The 24447-nt window shown below is 31.0% G+C and overlaps 2 protein-coding genes and 1 pseudogene across 2 annotated transcripts; 2 read left to right on the top strand and 1 right to left on the bottom strand.

Moving 5' to 3' along the window:
* Window positions 1–4012: 4012 nt before the first annotated feature.
* On the bottom strand, window positions 4013–10036 carry LOC140812033 (calcium-dependent protein kinase 18-like). Its single transcript, XM_073170242.1, has 12 exons — window positions 9245–10036; window positions 8413–8543; window positions 8262–8303; window positions 8077–8188; window positions 7923–8001; window positions 7588–7757; window positions 7377–7503; window positions 6748–6863; window positions 6543–6650; window positions 5181–5243; window positions 4895–5068; window positions 4013–4614 (listed from the first exon to the last, which is right to left on the bottom strand). Exons 1-12 carry the CDS (start codon window positions 9656–9658, stop codon window positions 4450–4452), a joined length of 1701 nt encoding a protein of 566 aa, XP_073026343.1. The 5' UTR covers window positions 9659–10036; the 3' UTR covers window positions 4013–4449.
* Window positions 10037–17210: 7174 nt separating this feature from the next.
* On the top strand, window positions 17211–18695 carry LOC140810354 (uncharacterized). Its single transcript, XM_073168228.1, has 3 exons — window positions 17211–17394; window positions 17488–17933; window positions 18053–18695. Exons 1-3 carry the CDS (start codon window positions 17337–17339, stop codon window positions 18542–18544), a joined length of 996 nt encoding a protein of 331 aa, XP_073024329.1. The 5' UTR covers window positions 17211–17336; the 3' UTR covers window positions 18545–18695.
* A 2026-nt stretch (window positions 18696–20721) lies between these two features.
* On the top strand, window positions 20722–21780 carry LOC140810348 (WEB family protein At2g17940-like; annotated as a pseudogene).
* The last annotated feature ends 2667 nt before the right edge of the window (window positions 21781–24447 follow it).

Raw genomic sequence — 24447 nt, 5'->3', positions numbered from 1 at the left:
TCGCGTTAAATTTTTAAAGAGTTTTCTAGAACTTGTATCTCAATTGGATGCAATTTTTATAAAAAGCACGAAGAGAATTTTAATTTTAATTTTTATTTTATGTTTTATTACCATTCTATATATTTTGTTCCTATTAAAATAAAAATATATCTTGATTGTGTATGCATGGATAAATACATCGTGTCAATTTTGCGTATTAAAACATCTATTGATGAGTGATGAAGTATAAGTTTATTTTTTTATAACTTTAATACTTGGATGTATGAATTTGATTTGTAGAAAAGAATTATAAATGTAAGAATATGATTTGAGGAATGAATTTCAAATGATATTGTGTATTTGAAACTCAATACAATTACCGTTGAATTTTTTTAACTTAAGTTTATGATTGAATCGATATATTTCAAATCCATAGATTTCGATTGTAACTTCATTGTTTATAATGAAACAATTGTTCAAATCTTAAATCTACATTTTGCTTATTTACACAATAGTTATAAAGTCATTTGAATTTCAAATGACTGCATTATTGTGTAAACTTGAAATTTATCGTAATTAATATGAAAAAATGCAATATACATATGTAGTATGAATTTATAGTTTACCGTCTTACTTTTCTAAAAAAAAATAAAAATACGTTTGAAATTCATCAATCCAAATACAATCTTAAATTTTATCGAGCCAAACAAATCTATACATAGATTTCAAATCAATAAATGCAAGCATAACCTAATATTGTGGATCTAGTTTTTGTTTCATATTAATACTAGTGGAAGGAAATTGTCAACTAAACGAACCTAGCTAGAATGTGTGGCTGATCCAATTAGTTACACGCTTGCACACATTACCAATTTGGAATAGGTTAGGCTAGGCTAGGGTAGGTTAGGTTAGGTTAGGCTAGGTTTCCAGCCATGTTAATATATCAGTATCTTGGCAAAAACTTGTGTGAGACGTTCTTACGAGTCGTATTTGTGAGACAAATCTCTTATTTGGATCATTCATGAAAAAGTATTATTTTTATGCTAAGGGTGTGTTTGGTTGAGTGGATTAAATAAGGATATATTAATAGTCAAATATTTATCGTTAAAATTTTAAGATGTTTTAATAATCATTTTGACCCGGTTTAAGATCCAGTTTTATTAATCAAATAGTTATCCATAAAATTGGATCTTAAACCGGGTCAAAATGATTATTAAAACATCTTAAAATTTTAACGAAAATATTTGACTATTAATCTATCCTTATTTAATCCACTCAACCAAACACACTCTAAGAGTATTATTTTTTATTATGAATATGGGTAGGGTTGACCAGTCTTACAGGTTAAGATCCGTGAGATAGTCTCACATGATATCCACTCCGGTATCTTTTTTAGGACACTGGCTGGATAAGATAGATAACCTAAGTTAGGTGATGAAATTAGAATTATAATTAGTAATATTTTTGTTGTGTTTTAATTTTTTTTGTTGCTGCATTAAAAAATTCATTGGGCTAAAGGATTCTTTTTATTTTTCCTTTAAAGTTTTGTTTCATTTTATGCTTATATTATAAATGATTTTTTATTTGTTGATAAAATGATAAGTATTTGGTTTAGGTTATGATACTTATTGAAAGATACTCATTTTCTGTTATTCCTTTTTGGAACAATGATTTCTTTTTCTTAATGTTCATTTTGTAACTTGGTAAGTTCTCGTTTTTGGGTGTTGTAAGTAGTTTTTTTTTTCGCCAAAATACTGATGTGGCCTCTTGATGATGCTTTTTATATATAGCAGTAGGTATTACTGACTTTTTTTGGCTACATGTACAACCATAAAAAAATCGAATTGAGCTGAATACGATGAAAATTTTAAGACTCGAATTTGACTCTAATTAAATTGATATGTTTGATATTAGTCTCGATTGGAAGATCATAAAAACTAATTTTTTTTTGTTCAAGTTGGGCTTCAGATATTTGAAGATGACAAACTATTTGAATCATTACTCGAAAAAAATACTCAAAAGACTCTAAATAGTTATTTATATATATTTTATCAAGGCTAACGAATTATTGAAAAATATAATTTGGATCAAATTTGGCTAGAAAAAGTTAGATCATATTCGAATTTGACTCAAATTCGATAAATTTAAATATTAAAAAAAAAATTTAGTCGACTTGAAAGTTCATGAATCGGCATCGTGTAGCATTTTGGCGAGAAGGACGAAAAGTAAAATAATTAAAATAAAAAATGGAGTATGCACAAGCTTTTGCTATTTAAGAGAAGAAAGACCATGAAACATAGGAAAATGAGAAAAAAATATAATTTTAGTCACGTAGGCTGACATGTCTGAGGTTTAATCATCCAACTCATCAATATTTATTTTTCATTCAATATTTTGATTTTTTTTTTGTTTTGATTTTTTTTATCACGAGCGGTTAAATCAATCGAATATTATTTATTTGACATTGATGTTATCATATATAACTCTGACAGCGAAAATAAACTTATATTATACATATTGAAATAAATATAAACATAAACGAATGGGGGAAATAAAATAAAACAAAGTCCAGTATTTCAAAACCGGAATAAAAAAGCTTGTCGTTTTTCATTTATTTTTGTTGAGATATATTTTAATTTGTATAATATATGTTTTATGATAGATTCAATATCAAATAAGCAATATTTAATTGACTTAGTGTTTTCGGATGAAAAAAAAAAGATCAAAACAAAACAAAAAATTAAATTATTAAATGAAAATCAAATATTGACGAGTTACATGACTAAAACTCAAAATATATCAACTTACATGACTAAAAATACAATATTTCCTATGTTCTCGTGATCGATCGGGTAGACGTTCGCAACATTTTACCATCCGACAACACGATAACTTATTCATGAATATTCTTCAAATTAATTTTAAAAAATAGAACGAGAATAAAATGACTTTAATATCTAACAATGCATCTATATAAAATGAATAGAATTCAAATAATAATTTTCTGTTATTTTATCTCAAATTTTAATGTATTTTGTAGTTTATCCCAAAATTTAAGTAACTGAGATTTTATACTTCCAATGTTTTAAAGTATTTTATAATAATAATTAACCAATATTTTGTACACTCATACTAAACATGGATAAATATGAATAATATAATTATCACGTGTTTGCGTATTCTGAATTATCTCATTGAGGGCCAGCACTGTACATACATTCGTGTAGTAGGAAATTGATGGTGAAAAATATGAAAAATTAATTATAATGGGAAAATGGGTTTTTTTTAATATTAAAAAATATATTAAAAAATAGATATTTATTTAAAAATCCATAAAAATTGAGCAATTTAACGGATTCTATTTGGAATTCGTAAAGCAGGTTGAGAATTTCAAATTTTATGTTTTAAAATTTTTTCTAATAAATATATATTTATTAAAACGTATACTAATATGTTTACAAATTAATAAAAAATGAATTTTTAATATTAATAATAGTATCAATATTAGTATTATTATATATATATTTAATATTAATATATCAGACTTATTTATTATTTTTTATTGTAGTTATTAGTAATTTTTACAATTACGTATTTATTTATTTCATAGTACTATTATTATTTATTTATCATATTTAGGTTACGTAACATATTGTATACAGCGGGTATACTTTTGTCATTTCCTGATAATACACAAAATTAATCTATAATATTAAAATTACACCAAACATCATGTATTTTATCCCACCATATTATTTATCCATATCTTTCATTTTATAATCCATATAATTACTGATCATTTATTTATCTCATCACACGTACCAAACAGAGCATGAAAACTAATACATGAGGTTATTATTGTTATGTGATAGATTAAAAAGATAAGACTAAGCGTTTTAACATTTGTTTTAAGCGTAAATAACACGTCCATTTTATGTGATAAAACAATATTAATAACATAATCAAATTTGTTTACAACAAATAAAGAAAGTGATATGACACATATATCAACAAAGATATGGAGACACCGAGAACTACATATGCTGTATAATCTTCAAAAACTGCATCAACTTCCCAGTTCTTGTCATATAATGATGGACAACATAGTAGCAATGAAACACATCATCTAGACAAATGTGTGTTGCATGTGACATGCCGAAGAAAGATCACGAAAAAATGTCCAGAGACGGTTTTCGTACCCGAACGGCAATAAGCCTAACAGAACCAACAGATAATTTACAGTCACACGACCTGACCTCTCTTCACATTAGGTCTAAACTGCACGCCATGGTGCCTGACATGTCTACAACCTGATTCTAATTACCACGACTCGGACACGGAATCAGAGGCATTGTTGTATAAAAGCAGATGAGAAACCATACATGAGAAAGGTATTCGGGGAGAGTTCTTTGCAGTTCTGGTAAACTCGTTATTTTGCAACTCACAGGCTTCCAAGTACCTGATTGGAAACTATGGCAGACGTGGATGTTGATTGGTGGACGCGGTAGTCACGCCTCGTGAATTCATGCTTGCGTTTCTTAGTAGTCTGCGGAACTCTGATAAGCTGATTTTCCCATCTTTATCGATATCTGCTTCTTCTAGAAGCGGATCAACCGAGCTCCTCAGACACGTGTGCTGCAACACAACAAAGGAGCACAAGCTGAGGCTCCGCGTGAAAAGAAAACATATTCACAATTTTTTTCTATTTAACGAATGGTTTAAGAATGTATACTTCATGCTGCTTGTCTCATGTCATAACATATTGCAAGAATGTTATAAATCATATTTTTTTAAAAAAAGCATAGGATTAGTCTAACCTCGAAGCATATGACAGTTAATGTAATCTTGTCTCTCTATGTTTTTGGTTCTTGCCATATAGAACCGTAACTTATAACGGATAAACACAAATACTAACCATTCTAAGTTCATCTGGTGTAATAAATCCATCTCCATCCACATCGAATTTTTCAAAGGCTGTTCTCGATCTTTGCTGCCATTTTTCTGAATCATGCTCCTCGAGCTGATGGACGTGTAGGGTAGCCGCAACAAACTCAGTGAAATCTACAAGTCCATCGGTATTGCTATCGATCTGCTCACACCCCACAGAGTGTATACATATTAGCAATCTACAAAGCTACCAAATATTAAAATACCTGTGCTAACTAGGGTGAAATTCACATCCCGGTTTAAGATATACGTACCGCCTGAAGGATCTCGAGAACACGTGAGTCTTTCATTTTCCAAGGAAGATCTTTTGCCAGTGCCTACAATTCAAGTCAAACATGTGATGAACAAGACATGATCCTTAGCAAATAGATGATCCTCTGGAAACTTGAAAAAACTTTTTAGACCAATTCTGTTTCGCTTGTCATTATATACCAGCAATAAAAAATTCAAAATGGTGAATCACTGTTATAAACAGCGTGTCATTTCATGTGCCAAATCATGTCATTTCACAACAGAATCACACTTCTACCTAGTCTCAGATATTTTCCATTCACTTGACAATATTTACCTGTTTTTAGACAATCATAACAATCACATCACATTTCAAACATACAATCCAAACAATATCTCAAATTTCCACAACCTGAAAACACCAAAATTTCAAAAAATTATTCCCCGCAAACAGTTCTTCCGCCTAGCAAAGCAAGCACACCAGAAGTCCTTCCAGAAGCTCTAGTTAACTATTAGGTAAACTAAAGTAAAACCTTGATAAACTCCCATATAATCTTACCGAAAAGGGAAATGCATTATTTTAACCCATCTTATTTTTGAAAATTTTAAATTATCCTTCACCTAAATATTTTTAAAAATAGCCTTGCATGCTTTAAAGATCCCAAAACACCCTTTTGTTACCTTTTTCTTCACCTCAATTTATTAATACTATAAATAAATTTACTCCAAATTTTTTTATTCTTTTCTCCACATCAATTTATTCTACTAGAAATGAATTTATTCAATTATATAATTTTCTATTTGACACACATAATTTTGCTAAAATAACTTTATTTTAACTGAAAATACATCCTAATATTTAAATTTAAATATTTGAATTTTAGCTTTGATGCTTATACATAAAGTATTTAGACTTTTTTTAAAATTATACCTACAATGTGATTTTAAATCTGAATTATATAATGCATTATTTATTAATTATTAACAGTGAAAATTACCATTATTATATTTATTAATTTATACTGTTTATGATTATTCATATTTTTATTAATTTATTTATCAATAGTTATTCTTATTATTATTATTTTTTATTTGAAAATTTTATTAAAAAAACAAAGAATAATTATAACAACTTTAATTGAGATGGTAGATTCACATTTTCAAAAAGGGAATGATTAATTTATTTTTCAAAATAAAAATCCTACCACTATACATTAATTTATACTAAAAGTTTTTAGTTTTGTTAAAGTTTTACTATTAATATAAATTAAATAAATAATGAATGAATTTGATCAAAAAACAAGCATGCAAGTCAACGTAAAACCAAATTCACTATAGCAATTTATAGAAGGTGCTTTTAAAAATTCCCCTGCAGAAAAACTAACCTGTCTCATTTCTTCAAGGCTAATGGCACCACTTTTATCCACGTCAATAGCATCAAATTGATCTCGAAGATCGGCAATCTCCTCCACGTCAAGTGTGCTAGCCAGTGCCTAGAAAATTAAATTTGATCCTGATGAAGTCTCATGCACAAAATTTATTCATATATTTATAGAATCACCAGAAGTTTAACAGAAGAGGCAGAATTACACGAAGGGCAAACTGTTTTAATCGGCTGTAATTCACAAATTGCCGCATGCTGGACAGAATAGAAATGTCAAGAGGAATTTCCGAAGCTTCGCCGCCTTCCCGAACCCATATATGAGCTGCAACATGTTACCAAGATAAGAATGCCATCAAGAACACAGGTACTTTAGGCTTTGTGAGAGTGGCATTCTTATCTCTGTTAGAAAAACAATGCCGCATAACTTTCCAAGTAAATGCATACAAATAATTTAACCATTCGAAATTGTATAATTCATTATCAAACGTAGCATAAAAAGGCAGTATCATGCTGCTGTAGTAACTTCGAAAAAAGTGCAAGTGATTCCACTTTCAGAACGCTTACATTAGAGACAGTGTAGTTCCTTCAATTACATGTTTTCAAATTAATATATAAGAATTATTTTTTAGAGCACAGAATACATGTTGCAAAAGTATCGTAACAAAGGTGTTTAAGCATGTTAATTTTTTCAAAATACCAAAAAATTATATGGATGCAAAAAAGAAAAAAAGAAAAGAAAAATATGTTGATGAACATCAAGAATATTATAAACTCTAAATATTAAAAGCGTATTCAAGCAAGACAAATTAGTTATTTGAGATTCAGCACAGCATACATAAGGCCTGGGCAGCAGTAAGTCGGGCTCGTGGGTCTTTTACAAGTAACTTCTTTACAAAGTCTTTAGCAGAATTGCTTATTGTTGACCATGGTTTGCGCCGAAAGTCTGGCTTGTTTCTCAGAACCTGTCAACATCAAAGGTTCATTCAAATAACGGGATCTTGCCACATTTAAGAGTGCAATATAATTACAATTGTAATACCCCCCACCTCTTTAAAAATGCCATCCTCGGTTTTGTCCCAGAAGGGTCGCCGGCCGCAGAGCAAAATATATGTGATTACACCAATGCTCCACACGTCTGACTCAGGGCCAGATTTGCGCTTTAGCACTTCTGGAGCGACATAATATGCACTCCCAACAATGTCTTGGAATTTCTTTCCTAAATTTATGAAAGCGATATGAAATTTTTTAATAATAAGAAAACAATAAAGAAACCCTGAAATTAAATATAAATATTTGAAACTTTAATGTGCCGAAGTCATGTGGTCGTACAATAAAAATATCTCTCATTAAATTGGACAATAACAAATCTAAAGCCAATTACCTGGTCTTATGAAGTCTGAAAGACCAAAATCCGTGGCCTTCAGGGGTGAATCCTCTTTCGGTGACTTAAATAAAAAATTCTGAGGGAAAACACATGTTAGAACATTAAGAAGCAGTTTGATCCCAACTAGAAGATAAATAATTTTCCCATGTACCTCTGGCTTCATATCACGGTGTACCATACCATGTAAATGGCACTCCGCAGCAACTTTTAGCATTTGCCTCACGATAATTGCTGCATCTTTCTCCGTGTAACGGCTGTCCTTTCTGTTAAATAAATCATCATTAAGTCCATTGTAAAGCTTCAAGAAAAAAATCTTTATATATCAGACATGCTTACTTTGACAAGATACGGTCTAACAATTCTCCACCCTCACATAGCCTAAGTACACAAAATTCGACAGCAAGTCATTCACATAATGTTGGAAAAGACAGCATAATGCGAGAAAATATTTGAAACTAACATCTGAAATTTGGACATCAAAACTTACTCCATCACTATATATACATATGATTCATCCTCAAAAGCATTATAGAACTGAACCACATTTTCGTGACCTGTTAATGCTTTCAATATCTTAACCTCTCGCTTCACATCCTCCACAGCAATGGGAAGAACCATCTGCAAGGTATTCAAGATTTTGTTAAATACAGAGATTTCACAATGAAAGGACAAATGCACGCAATAACTCCAGTAAAAAATTTATATTCTTTCTTCGAGTCTATGTGCAAGTACAAAAAATGGAAACTTAGATATAGACAATATTTAATAAATGCTACAAAGTACAAGTTCTTTACTAGCAGAACCATCAATTTAACATATATTTTTCTGCCAAATTTACATTTTCTTTCTGAAAATAAAAGGTAGGAAAGCCGGCACATTAGGCATCAATAACATCAGAAGAGGTGAATAGATAGAATATTCTCTGGGAAATTAGCCTCAACTTTAGCTAGATATGAATCACTCGGAGATCTAATAAACCTAAGTACTGATATTCACTCCAATATCGATTTCAGCTAACAAAGTTATTGGCTTCAACATGATTGTCAGACAATGGTTGAAAAGTAAACTCTCCCCGCTCAAATCCCTTTTAGTGCGAAATAGTAGCAAGCTTCTAAATAAAATTCCTGCTGAATCATTCATCTGAATCATCAACATATTCCCCTAGAATTTAGCATTCTATAAAATGAGAAATAGAGGATTGAATCAGAAATGCAACACCTGATATCGTAAAATAAATCCTCATTCGGCTAATTGCTATAAACACGTCGAATTAATTGAACAAAAACATGAATTGAAATAAAGAATCGGACAATAATCACCTTTTTCTTTTCTATTCTCTTGACAGCAACACGATCCCCATTAGAATTATCTACAGCAGCATATGTATACCCAAATTGACCATGTCCCAACAATTTCCCAATTGTGTATCTCGCATCAAAATCCTTATCATATCCAAAGTCCGTTCTTTTCCCACATGGGATGACTCCACTTGGTTTTTTGGAACCGCTCTTATGAACCTGCTGAGATTGCCTCTGTTGTTGATTTTTATGGTTTTCTTTCGTTTTACGATTATTACAACGAGAACCCTCCTGTTTTCCCTGCGTGGCTGTTGAAGGGGTCGAAGACTGTTGCTTGGCGGCGGCGGAGGAGAAGTGGCGCTGGTTGTTTGCGGTGGTGGAAGGGGTGTTGCTATTGGAACCACTCACCTTGGAGGTGGAAAAACAGCTACCCATTTTCAAGAAACGGGATATGAAGCTAAAGATTCCAACTTTTGGGCTTTCAAATCAAAGATTCTCAATATCCAAACAAGAATCCAACATGGCAACCAATGATGATTATGTAAACCTATTACTATCAAAAATATATAAACAAAAAAAAGATCATATGAGGGAAAAATGTGAACGATGGGGTATATAATTAAATTCTGATGAAAGCTTAAAGCAGATAGGAGGAAGACGGAAAGAAGGAGATGGAGGAGGTGGTGGTGGTCACGGTCAAAGAAAATATTGGTGAAAAAAAAAATCGAGAGGAGAGAGAAAGAGGGGATCGTAAGAAGCTCCCCGCTTTCTTGATTATTTCATTGCCTTATTTTTTGTTTTGGTCTTTGCCTCAGTTTTACTTGCCTGATTCGCATATATCCTACAAATAAGGAAAGCTCAATTCCCAAGTCATTAATCTCTGGCAAAAATTCGTGTGAAACGATCTCATATATCGTATTTATAAGACTGATATCTTATTTGGGTCATTTATAAAAAAATATTATTTTTTATAGTGAATATGAGTAGGACTGACTCGTTTCACAGATTAGGATCCGTAAAATTAATTTCTTTGACAATACAAATTCTCTGTTGGTTTTTTTTACAATACAAACTAAATTTTTAAAGGTCCATGCTTATTTGGCTCGAATCCAACCTGACTCATGCCTAAAATTACTGTGTTTGACCTGTCTGATAATTATATTTATAAGATCCTTTGATGTCTTTAATTTTCAATTTATACAAAAAATCAAGTACAAATTGTTCAGATCCAAGACATAGATAAAATGAAACAAAGTTGTATAGCACAACAAATAACAGGCATTAATTAAGAGTAAAAAGAAATAAAGAAACCAAACTCAGTCAAGAAAATACCCATAACGGCCAACATGATCTTAACAAAGACTCCCCTCAAAGGTATTAAAGAAAATCATAACATTATAAATAATTGCCTAAAATGTGCTATATGATAAAGATCGAGATCATTATTTGAGACAAAAACAATTACTTTAAAAGAAAAATCAACAACCTATCGTTCTTTTTCTGATTTCTAAATCGACGGAATAGTTTTTGGATGCTAAAAAGATGTCGATTTCAAATTGTAAAACAAGCTCCATAAACTCATTTAAAAAATAATAAAAAGCGAATGAATTCCTATATCTCATTCAGATTTCTATAAATCATGTATTTTTAATATTTGCATTATTTTTCCATTCATATTGTTGAAAACCAAGTGTCGCATACATAAGTCATGTATATTATTAATTAAAGTTAAAACCTCTTCTATTGACTAATTTTTAGTATGTTGATGAAATTTTTTCATAATTTTAAAAATGTCATTTAACCACTCAATTCCATATTTTTCAAATATATTTCCATTCTATCTCTTATCTCGTATCATTTCAATTTCAAAAATCGATAACTTTAATTTAAAAAATAATAAATAATAATTTCTCTCTATTTTTTATGAATCACATATATTGTGTGTATCATGATATGCCTTTGACGAGTTGATCTGATATATTATTATCATGAAAAGTAATAATTTTAAATATATATAAAAATTTGATTATTTTCCATTTGAAGATTCCATCTAAGACATGGTAAGTACTTCATTTAAATTGATAAATCAGCTTCTTAGGAGACAAAGTTTAATAAAATATGGTAATCATTGAGACTTCTTGATTTCTTTGTTTTACCAAGTCAAAATTATAGAGTGGAATAATAATTTTGTGTCGATCAATAGAAAATATGATAATGACGTGAAAATGACTAAATTTTCACAGTCATTTTCACGTATTTATTTTATGCATGAATATTCAAAGGTGTAACCAAAACTCAGAACACAGTTTGAAAGCGTGTTACTCAACGTAAAACGGCGAGAGTCGTGAAGCAAAATATTTGTTGTTGCTTGCAGTCATTTATTAGCAGCCTTCTCGTTAACACGCTTTAGGAAAAAGGGTAAATCGGGTTTTATAAAATTAAGTATTGTTTTTTTATATCCACAAAGCAATCATCATAATATAGTACCAAAATAGAAATTAGTATATAAAATCTCTTATTTCTATATTTAGACTCATCGATTCGGCCAATTTAAAAAACCCAACCATGAATCGAGGAATCTGAGAAAACAATCCAACAATGTGAGATGATTAACTAAGGTAGTTTCAAACTCTTTGTTGGTGGTGCAATCTATTACCAACCCGACAAAAAAATTAGGATACTCAGATATGAGCATACGAGAGATTCAGAATTTGTTGCGCACGACTGACGGAGTAGAGATCATACATGTACGACGAACAACAAATGAAGTAGCTCACACGCTCTTGCCGCTTTTGCTTCTTCTTTCTCGACCCCTGTCTTGGGATCTTAGAGATTTTTCTTCATGCATAAATAAGCTTGTAATAAATTATTCGTTATAAATAAATTTACAGGATTTGTTAAAAAAAAATTAAACAAAAACAAAATCTTTAACGGTTCCAATTTTAATGGAATACATACATGAAATCAGTAAAATTCTGAGGGAATTAAGAGGAATATTCTTATAGAGTTCGCTTGGAATTAAGTCCATAGTTATATATTTAAATTAAGTATGAGAAATTAACAACCGAATTAATTACATATTCATTGACATTTAAAGTCCATTCTCCTTGCTGATATAAATGAAGGGCAATCCATAGATTTGTATAAAATTGATAACTACAAATTGGACGATTAATTTTTAAATTTATTCAATTTCAATCATTCTCAAAATTTTATCGTAATAAAAAAAAATCAAACTCTTTAAAATATATATTTTTTACTTATAATACTCATTGATTCTATCACATGAGGTGTGTGTTCTTTTATAGAATCATATCACATGTTGCTGTATTGACTGATAATCTGACATAACTAAATATATTAAAAGTTGTATCTTTTGTGCAATTATTTTTTATGAAATATTGGTTGGGTTGACATGTCTCACAGATACAGATTCGTGAGATCATCTCACAAAAAACCTACTAATTTTTTTAACCTACTTATGTCTTTGTTCACATCTTCCTTAAAAGAATAGTCGGTCTTAAAAACATGTGACGTTATATGTTCCCAAAAAGCTTAAAAATAGAAATTGAGAAGCATTCACACTTGCGAAAGCCACACGCAATACAGATGATAATTCCAGCCAAGCTATTGAATATTTAATTCCAGTTATAATAATTGATCCATGGCCCTTATCTTGTATAGATTTTTTTTGTTCAGTATTAAATTTTAGACTTGACACGCTAAGTATTATAATTTTTTTAATATACAGTAAATAAATATTAATAATTTTTTAATATTAATACATTTTTGTGTTAGTAATTTTTTTATTAACATTTATTTGTGTCTTTTATTTTCTCTAAGATTGATCCATTTTTTATTAGTTTGAGAACAAAAGTCTATATTGAGGTCTTAAATTTAAGATAAAAAAAATTTGTGCGACAGTCTCATGGATCAGTTTTGTTTTACAAATCTTCTATTTAGGTCACCCATGAAAAAATATTACTTTTATTGTAAATATATATATATATATATATATATATATATATATATATATAATTGATTTGTTTCATTAATAAATATATGTGAGGTCATCTGAAAATAGACCTACTCCAAATTTAATATATATATATATATATATATATATATATATATATATATATATATAATTGATTTGTTTCATTAATAAATATATGTGAGGTTATCTGAAAATAGACCTACTCCAAATTTAATAATAATAATAATAAGTATAACATATTTATACTAAAAAATAATTGAAATTAAAGTGTGAACTCCTAACCAATCATGCATGTGAATGGGGACTGGGGAGGGCCAAAATCTTAATAATATATCACGTTAGAAAATTAATTAAAAAAGGCCAACTCTGAACACCAATGGACGTAGAACACCTGGGGTATCTAGATTTTAGTGGAAACTAGTACTTAAACACATGAGATGCATGCATATACATAAAAATTTATTCATAAAATATTTTAAAATTTTAATATATATACTTTACTTTTTAAATGATTTTGTTTTTTTAATAGGTTTTAAATGAGAGATGGTTGGGTCATTTTGAATTGGATAAGATTCAAATATATTTGTGAGTTGATAACAAATGTTAAGAAAAAAATTTCGGTATTGAAAAAAATACAGATCCCGACATCAGAGTTTATCATTGTAATGACCTAAAATTTAATAATGTATTACTGTATAAATGGATTTTAATATTTTATTTTAGGAGGGGGAATTTTTTATTTTGAAAATGAGAGGAGCATTTAATTTATTAATCTTTCTTGAAGATATTTTTATTTAAGAGAAATTTTGTATTTTTATTCATGTTTTATCCTTTAAAAGAAGGATACTGTTTTTCTTTCTATATTTATTCGCTCAAATTCCAGGATTTGCACCTGAATGCTTTACATGTGCTTGCACGCCAACAACTTTGCAAGAAAATTTAGGATGCAGACTCGGAAATTGTGGATATTTTTTTATACAAATTTTTGTAATCTTAGGTCAATCTTTTGCTTTATCATGTTCTGCACTGAGTTGTGGAATCATCCTTTGTCGTGGACAGCCATTTCGAGGATCGATTGGTAAAGAGACAAAGTTTCAGACTAAAAAGATGAATTTTCGTAATATGTTTTTTTAAGATTGAAACTTAAACTTAACTTAACTTAAAATCAATCTTAACATATATTTATGGAATATCGCATATTTTGTATCACTATGCAACAATATTATCTTATCTATCCCCTCGAAATTATTCAATTTTCATCATTTGATTTTTTTTTTTAAAACCCACTATAAGTAGTTAAGGACGTTACTTGAAATGTCCATCCTCGACCGTTCGACGAATCATAGTGCAAATTTTGTGAAAATGGATTATAAATTTCGTTCTTTATATGATTCAAAAGTTATGCATAATTTGATCGGGGACTTAACACTACAAGAAAAAGCCCAAACAACAACACACATTTAACAATGGTTTTTGTTAAAACCGTTGTTAAAAAACTTTTAACAACGGTTTTTGCGAAAATCGTTGTTAAAAGTGTGTTTTTTAAGAAAAAGACAACGGTTTTTATAAAACTGTTGTCTTTTGGGGGCAAACAACAACGGTTTTATAAAAACCGTTGTCTTTCGAGTGCAAAAGACAACGGTTTTTTTGATCAAAGACAACGGTTTTATAAAACGTTGTCTTTGAGCGTTTTTTAGGGTCAAAGACAACGGATTACAGAACCGTTGTCTATGAGCGCTTTTTTTGGTACATTCGACAACGGTTTTGTATATAATAGTTTTTTGTGGTATATTTAGCGACGGTTTTAACAAAAACCGTCGCTAATTTTAGCGACGGTATTAAATTATTGTCGCAAAATTTTAAATCGGCGACGGTTGACTCCTAACCGTCGCTCATGTTAGCGACCGTTAAAGAAAAACCGTCGCATCTTTAACATCAGCGACGGTTTTGTTCATATCGTCGCTACATTTGGCGACCGTGTTATCAAAACCGTCGCTATATTTAGCGACAAATAAGATTAAACCGTCGCCGATTTTAAATATTGCGATAGTTTTAGTCAAAACCGTCGCTATTTTCAAAAAATTCGTTCCCCCCCTAACTTCCCTCCTTTTTTTCCCCTCACTCTCTATAAATACATACAACTTTCATTCAATTTCTTCCACTTCACTTCACAACAATTAAAATTTTCTCACTTACACAATTTTACAACTTCACAACACTTAAATTTTTTATCTCTTACATGATTTTACCACTTCACAACACTTAAAATTTTTATATTTTACACGATTTTTTTTACAATATCAAAACAATTAAAATTTTTATCTCTTATACAATTTTATTATTTCACGATACTTAAATATTTTATCTTTTATATGATTGTACCAATTTACGTATTTATTAAATTCTAATTTTTTTTTATTTTACCTAAAATATTAGCGACGGACTTATAAACCGTCGCTATTAGCGACTGTTTTTCCACATGAATACTGTCGCTACATTTAGCGACGGTTTATATCAATTTTCGTCGGCACTAAATTGTGCGACGGTTTTAAAACCGTCGCAAATTTTATTTGCGACGGTTTAAAAAACTGTCGCAATTATCATTTGCGACGGTTTTTAAAAATTGCGACGGTTTTTAAAACCGTCGCAAATTGCAGATACGACGACGGTTTTTAATTGGCGACGGTTTTTAAAACCGTCGCAAAATATAACTACAACAACAATTTTTAACCATTGTCTTTGAGCGAACATTTAACAACACTGACTTCAACAATAGTTTTAAAATGGCTACGACAACGGATTTTATCCGTTGTCGTATAGCATTTTTCTTGTAGTGTAAATGGCAATTGTAGGTAGCCATTATTATTTCTAGTAAAATTCAACACCTATGCCATTATCCAACCAGATAATCACCTTAAATTTACAAAAATTTTCATACAAAGTATTAAATGATTTAAACCGACCTGACCGCAAATTTCAAATTAAATGGTTAGGTTTTTTTATTGAAACAAAAACCGACTATTTAACGTATAATATATATTAAAAAAATATTTGTTTTAATATATATACTATGGTAAAATATTTAAATGAGTAATATTTACTCATGCATAGGACATGTCGACTTAATGGAATATGTTTAATGGATAAAGTTTAAAGATAGTCAGATAAATGTATTTTGGCTTCCTAAGAAGTTTAAACGGTGCGTCTTCGATCCTCTCAAGCTCCAGTCCGCGAATCGAACAGTAGCTTTGGCAGTAATGGTTGTAAATTTAGGTCTAACGATCTTCCTGGTCCTTCGGGTTGAGGAAGCTATCCTAGTTGCGACCCCGGTTGAAACCCCAGGTTGCAAGCTAGCAAACAAGTGAGATAGAAAGCTCGCATTTTAGGGCTAATTAGGCCAATGGCAATCCAAGAGTCCATTACAGGCAGCGAAGGAGGCTGGGCTTGTCTTTTGAGCCCAAACGTTTCACAAGAGACCTGCTCATAATTTATATAGTGAGATAAGTCGACTTCATAATCAAAGACGGTAACATACTATCGATCTACGACAGTGGCTTAATCAGGATTTTAGAATCAATGGAACAAAGCTTATATAATATTTTTAATTATTTTAATTTTTTAATTATGAAATTAAAAGATTTTATAGATAAATGACATTAAGTCCAAAGATAGAAAATCCACCCCGATCTAAGTTAATTTCAATGAAAAAATATATTATTCGATATGCCAAAAATATTAGTTAAGAGTGTTTGAAAGACCAAATTCTTGTGTATATAAAGATTCGATTTGTTAATTCCCAGGAAATACTGGGCCGAGGCCCAATCCAACCCAATACGATAGCCCAAAATGTCGGGGATCCGTTCAAATCAACAACGGCTAGTTTGCTCAGGAAAGTTGAGCCGCGCATCCTTCACACCCAACGGTCATATTAATCTCTCCGTAAACCCCAAATTTTCTCTATATAACTATCCTCTCCTCTTTTGGATTACGCCTTATTCGATCCTGCAGTACTATTTCTCTCCAATTGTGTACTCGTCTTTCAGTTTCTTGCCACCGCCGGCGATCACAAAAACTTGAATTCCCGGTGACCCGAATCAAGAATCTCTCTGTTAAACAATGGAAACTCCGCTATCCACAAGAAGGATAACCAGATCACAAACATCTGCCATGTCGAGTATGAACCATTCTTCGTGTTTCAAGAATCAGGGTTACATGAATTTTTATTGTTTTTGTCCGTTTGATTAATCTGTTTCTTTGTTCTGTTCAGGGAAAGCGGAGGAATCTGATATATGCGTGACAAAATCGAGGAAGATGAGTGGTAAATATCAGCAGCAAGATCGGTGTGTGCTTACTGATATTACGAATGATTCGCCGATTGTTGGGGTTGCAATGGGAAATCTTGAGACCCCATCATCGGCAATGAAAAGACCGAGCAGTCAAGTGCGTTGTAGAGGAACTCCTGGATCGGGCGAGGATCTGTTGAGGGGTCAAGTGAAGACCCTTCTGCAGAAAGTCGAAGAAGAAGCCGAGCTTTCGAAAATTACTATTGAAAACAGGCCTTTTTTCAACAACCTTCAAGGGCTTGTGAAGTCTCCCTGTATAAGCCTGGTTGCTCCTACTCCTGCAAACACACCACAAGTCTTGAATTTTTCAGCTAATACGAATGGCCTCTCACGTGTTGCAAGTTATCCTCCGGTTTTTCTGATCCCTCAGGTTTTTTGATTATTTACTTTGATAAGAATCTTGGCTTTTTCTTGATTGATTTATTGATGGGATTATGTAATGTCACTGATTTTATTTTCTTGTTCTTGTTCTTGTTCTATTGGTAAAAGATGATTACTGAGACTTTGGATGAAAATAAACAAGAAGGCTTCGAATCTGATAATGTTATCACGAGGTCTCTGCTGCTTGATTTCTCGGAGAAATCAGAGAGATCCGATTCATCCAAGTGCTCCTCTGCGCTAACTTATCAGGGACAAATCTGCGAAGAAACCGAAAGTAGCATAAAAAAACTATCCACAGATGACGATGACAACTCATCAATTTGGTCGATTCAGGCCAATGCAAGCAGTACTATAGAGGACGAAGAAGAAGAAGAAGAATATGAACAAGAACAAGAGGGCAGTAACTTCAAAGGCTATCACACCTACGACGACGAAGAAGAATATGATTATGGAGATGATGATGGTGATGGACTTGTTGACGATATCTGTGAAGGAATCAGCAACATTTGCTTTCACGGGACTGCTAAATTTACTGGCAAGCACATCCGATTCGTGTACAACAGCGACGATGACGAATTCACGGAACTGACTGATGAATGAATATATGTTGTGCTGATTGATCTAGTACAAATTGCTGATGGCTGTCTTTCTGGTGACACCATGTTTTTAAGTTTGATTCTGATTTTGATTACTTGTTTTCAATCCACAAACCATTTTGGTTGCAAAAATAATAATACTATCTTTTTCTTTTGCATTCTGTTTGATTTTGCTTTGAAAAAGGTGTACTATTAGGATTGTTGATATTTTTCTCAGTGTTCTAAAAACTGGTTGGCAGACGGCCACCCACGGCGGTACCTCTCTAATTTATCCAAACAAGAAAGAACTTGGACTAAAAATCATTAGCTCCATAATTAAAATTAATATTGCATTATCGGAAGTGGAACATAACAAATTGGGCTCCACATTGTGAAGGTAAGGTCTATTTTTTGGTGCACATCGATCTCATTTTCAAATGAGTAATGCTATATGCACAACCAATTTTGTACAACAATTCTTGTAACACAAAAAATTCAATACAAAAATTCATTTATCAAAATCTTTCACGAAATAATAGTAAAATCTCGTGATATAATAACAAAATCTCACGATATAATTGTTATAAATATCGTACGATATTCTGATTGTACCTTTAACATTGTTCTTTTTAAATTGGAATTAGTCAATTGCTTTTCTACTCTACACACACACATACAAACATTCGATATTTTAGTTGTACCTTTAACATTGTTCTTTTTAAATTGAAATTAGTTAATTACTCTTCTACTCCTCACACACACATACAAATATTCACACGTTATCTACATTAAACTTCCTGACATTTTTAATGTCATTATAAGATGTTAATGACAACTTCATACGTGTTACTAATTATTCATATAATGACAATTTTAAATGTCAGGAAAACTAATTTTTAAATACATTTATACATGCTTTGTTCTTATAGTAATAATGACAAATTTATATGTCAGTTAAAATCATTTATAATGACAACTAAAAGTGTCGTGTATGTTATTTATAGTGACAATAGCAAATGTGGGAATATTTGGGTTGGATAAATATAAGAGGAGGGAAAAATAGATAAAATAAATGTGGAAATAAAAAAACATATTAGATTAGTTATCCTGACATTTTTAATTGAGGTCATTTTTTATATGGAGGGAAACAATTATTTTCCCTCCTCCAATATTTATCCAACCCAAATGTTCCCACGTTTATTTATAGTGACAATTTTTAGTTTTTTAATGATTTTTTACGATGTGGGAAAAATATTTGTTTCTCCTCATATAAAAAATGACATCAATTATAAATATATTTAATCTAGTTGCTTCGTTATTATAATCGATCCAAACAATAATTTCAAATTATAAAAAAATAATCACAAATATTTAAATAAAACCAATTATATAAGCATATAACATGTGCACAGTGACAATAGAATTGCAAGATCAAGTCTTTTGGACTATTCTCATTTTTCAAAAGTATATTTATGCAAAAATTTAAATGCACACACATCACAATTATTATATTGTATGCTTACCATTAAATTTAAACAAAAACTTATGCGAGACTGTCTCACATGTTAATTTTGTGAAATATATATTTTATATAGATCACTCACGAAAAAATATTATTTTTTATGTCAAATATATTAATTTTAATTGTAAATATAGATATGATTGATTTGTCTCATGAATAAAGATCCGTAAGACCTTTATATGAAATACTTCCTGTTAAATTTATTAAAAGTGGAACACAACAAATTGGGCTCCACATTGAAGAAAATGCCTATTTAAAAAACGAAATTATATTTACATACATTGAAGCAATCCTTGCATAGTATATGACATAAGCACACATCATTTCGATTTTGAAAATAATTAAGATGGCTCAACCACCAATCCTAATCCATCAATATCAATAAACAAATTTCTAGTGTAGTGGAAGCCAAGAAACTAAACAAACTCCCCTCATTTCAATACCTTCTTGCAATCAAAAGTAAAACATTTATTTAATTATTTCAAACTTACCTAGGGACCTCCGCTATGGTTACTTTTTATAAGTTATTTATTAAAATTTTAATATTTATAATATGAGTTCTCTTTTTTCACAAAATTATCGACTCATAATTGACATCCACCACCACTTGTTAGGTAACAAACAAATGGAAAGTATATGCACATGTTCATTTCTCCCCTAGCTATATATAAGTGAAGATATTTTATATTCTTGTCACTTTGAGTATATACTATACTAATCTAGTGAATTTTATTCATTAGAATAAACTTTTCCCACCATTATTATAAGGTGACGAGGTATGCAGGAAGGAGGAGTCGTGGTGAGGGGAAGAGTCGAGATCGACACAAGGCGGCCGTTCCGATCTGTGAAAGAAGCCGTAATGTTGTTCGGGGAGAAAGTACTAGCCGGAGAAATCTATGCTAACAAGCTTAAAGAGGTACATACATGCATGCTTTATAGAAGATGTTTCTGACATTTGTATTATCAAAAATTTACAAAAAAACGTATGAATAAGAAGTCGCCCCCTTATTAGATTTCTACGTCTCGGATTTATCCTTAATTTTTATACATGCAATACGTGTATACATGCATACAATGATACAATTTCTCATTTCTAATCAGATGCAGAGTGATGGTCCAAACCGAACGTCCAAGATAGGAACAGTCAAACCCGAGCTCGAAGAGACGAAGCAAATTCTCGAGAAAGCAAAAGGAGGAGGAGCTGCAACGGCAAATTGCTGTGACTTTATTAAGGCAAGAACTAGAACACACAAAAAGGGAGTTAAATCAATTAATGGTTAGAGAAGTCAAATCCCATCTGGAAAAACCAGAGATTGAAGAACTAAAGCTAGTTGAAAAGACAAGCGAAGTTGTTGAAAAGAAGTTTGAAACCGAAAACGGATTCGAAGATGGAGTTTTTATTCAATTGGAGAAGACAAGATCTGTCAAATTTGCAAGTCCTCCACTGTTGACAAAAGTGTTGATCAATAAAGAGGCTGGCGAGGAGGGAGAGAAAGTGGCTTTGGCTAAGAAGAAACGAAGTAGGAAGAGTTTGGTTCCATTGGTTGGAGGGTTTTTCTTGAAGAAAAAGGAGATTGAGAAGAGGAAGTGAATCTTGGAGAGTTTCATCTTTTTGCCCCAATCATATTTTACTTTCGTTTACTTGGGAAAATTTTTATTTGTCTATCTTATTGCATTCTATTTTCTACTGCTCGCATTATTCATAAACTTAGGAGTATAAACAACACCGTAAAATATACGTGCGAACACTAATAGAATTTTTTGTTTTTACTTCGCTACTGGTTACTTCGGCAATTATCAATGATAAAGTAGTATATACTGATCAACTTCGGTAATAACACCGACGAAGTAAAACATTATTTTTTACTTCAAAATTTAAAAAACACGGGCTTCACTTCTAATTTTTTGTAATATTTTACTTCGATCAGAGTAGTTTTGATGAAGTAAAATGCTTAAAAAAATTTAAAATTTATATTTAGTTAAGTAAAACAATTACCATACTTAACTTTTAATTTCTCTTAATTACTTTGTAAAAAATGAACTGATGGTTAATTTTTAATCTCCCTTCGATTTTTAAATTGTAGCGTCTAAAATCTGGAATAGCCACTAGATCACGAATTTAAAAAAATAAAATAAATAACATTTTAAAGATATAATTTAATTTGAAAAGGAGATTAAAAATCTAATTTTATTTCCTGAATTAAATACACTTTGTAAATTTACTCTAGCAACCGTAAAAGTTTAATATATACACATGTATTCGGCCCACATATATTAGGCCCAAAACCCACCCGGTCCATAACACTAAGACTTCACTTCAGCCTAGCGTACGTTTACTCTTCCTTCACTTTCATCCTCGCGCGGCTTCAGCAGCTGGCCTTCAGGTTCGTCATTTTTGGGTGTTTGCTTCGGATTTATGCTAATTTCTCGGTGATTGTTGCTGCTTGTGGTATATTTTTTGAAGGGCTTCGATTTTGGGAATCGATTTTGGGTGTTTCCAGATTTCAATTTTTTGCGTAACTTCTGGTTTCTCGATGGTTGTTGCTTGGTTTCGTTTTAGTTGCTGGTTTGATTTTTGTAACTTCCTTCCAACTAATTTTGTTACTGGTTTGTCGAAGATTGTTGCCTCTATGATTGAAGGGTTTCGTTTTTTTGTTGCTGGTTTCAATTTTGTAATTTCAGATATTAGTTGCTGGTTTAATTTGGAATACTTTTTCTAAAGACATGTACACAAATATACGTAGGTATATATTTGTGGTGCTGAGTTTGTATAAATTTGGTACAAATACAATTCGTTCATATGGAGAGAAAAGGACCTGTGGTGGGAGATCTAAAGTTAGGGGAAGTTGAATATATATAGTATATAGGCATTCTGAGGATTTCATTTGGTATATTATCTTTATATACAATCCTGTCCTTTGGATATAAATGTCATACTCATTTCTTAGAGTTTCCAGGAATGCATCATCTGTCTTATCATCTCATTTTCTCCCATTTATTTGTTCCAAGTTTTAACTTGTTTTGTTCGTATAAAAAATCTGTTAATTGTCAAACAATGTCTCTAGCTCTACGTGCATGCAAGTTACAGCAAAATGCCTGGGGATTTAATTAGGTTTGTAGGCCAGTCCCCTTCATTATTCATGCTTTTGGCAACTTTCATGTTCCACCCCCTTCCTTTTTGTTCTGTTCCTCTCTGTATCTATTCTAAATACATGTATTATCACTCAATTGTTGCAAAGGAGTATATTATATTTTATTTTCCTTACAAAAAATTCTACTGATTTTTTTTATGTTTTTACTTTTTATATAACTATCGAAGGAGAACATTTTTAAATTTAAAAAAAGATTCTAAATTTCATACATAAAATGCTTTAAATTTAATTTTCCACTTCTAATCAACATTAGTAATAGATGTAACATACACGAATCACTAAGCGGTCCTTAAAATCAACATGTAATTTTAACAACTTTTAATCTAATATAAAAAATTTGTACACAGTATTAATACTATATTGCACAACCATGTACTATAGACACATTTGATGTTCTTCGGAGCTACTTAAAATATCTAATTTACTATCCAAAACTCAATCATATCTATGTAGTGTTTGGTGGATGAGCCGGTGATCTTCTTGCTGGCCCCGGTAGAATTGTTATATTAAAGGTGCACCTTCTTCAAGCACAACAACAGAAGCTTCTGGTAAAAGAGAATCAAAAGTGAAGGCTTCCCCTGCCTGAATACAGAACTTAACCATCCTGTCCGTATCAACAAACTGTTTAATATTTGCTTCTGTGTGAATCCTATCACTAGAATGCATACTCCCCAGCTACCGCCTCCAATATTCACCCTCAGTGACGTGTCGATGCAATTTTATAACATATATTACTAATGTTGGTTAAATTTTTACTGTCTGTGTATCCCAACCCATCATGCATTTCAATTGATTTTTATTAGAGTTCTCTTTTAAACTCACGCGAAGTTTAGGAGATTTAGCCATTCTTCTTTGAAATTTGACAAAGAAGCGTATCTGTTTTTTTGGCAACTATTATTCATTACCTCTTCATCAAATTTTCAAGTAGGCTCTTTCAGTTTGTAAAAGATTACTCGAGCTGTAAATAATAGTAATTTTCTATGTTAAAGGTGGTTTGTATTGATACCTATGATTTTGTAACCTATATATCCGATATAATTAAACTTTAAAAATAAATTCACAAAGAATCATATTTAATCAGGTGTTAATCTCTGTCAAAAAAAATCAGGTGTTAATCATGATATTAATAGTCGCGTCTCTTTTATCCTCATTTTTCTGTATGTGTGTTTTATTTTTATGTACTAATTGTCTTGATTAAAATGTACACTTAGCAAAGTTTGTTCGTTTTCATTAATAGGTATTCTTCTTTCGTTT

Source organism: Primulina eburnea, chromosome 1, assembly GCF_022965805.1.
Source record: "Primulina eburnea isolate SZY01 chromosome 1, ASM2296580v1, whole genome shotgun sequence".
Taxonomy (NCBI): Eukaryota; Viridiplantae; Streptophyta; class Magnoliopsida; order Lamiales; family Gesneriaceae; genus Primulina; species Primulina eburnea.
This window is presented reverse-complemented; position numbering and strand designations above follow the sequence as displayed.

Bases quoted from the DNA above. Each gene is read 5' to 3' on its own strand.
- LOC140810354 (XM_073168228.1), top strand. From the start codon at position 17,337: ATGGAAACTCCGCTATCCACAAGAAGGATAACCAGATCACAAACATCT. The intron at 17,395-17,487 runs GTATGAACCATT...TGTTCTGTTCAG, and splicing joins ACAAACATCTGCCATGTCGA to GGAAAGCGGAGGAATCTGAT. The intron at 17,934-18,052 runs GTTTTTTGATTA...TATTGGTAAAAG, and splicing joins CGGTTTTTCTGATCCCTCAG to ATGATTACTGAGACTTTGGA.
- LOC140812033 (XM_073170242.1), bottom strand. From the start codon at position 9,658: ATGGGTAGCTGTTTTTCCACCTCCAAGGTGAGTGGTTCCAATAGCAAC. The intron at 7,758-7,922 runs GTAATTGGCTTT...TCATAAATTTAG, and splicing joins TTCAGACTTCATAAGACCAG to GAAAGAAATTCCAAGACATT. The intron at 4,615-4,894 runs GTTAGTATTTGT...GTTGTGTTGCAG, and splicing joins CACCAGATGAACTTAGAATG to CACACGTGTCTGAGGAGCTC.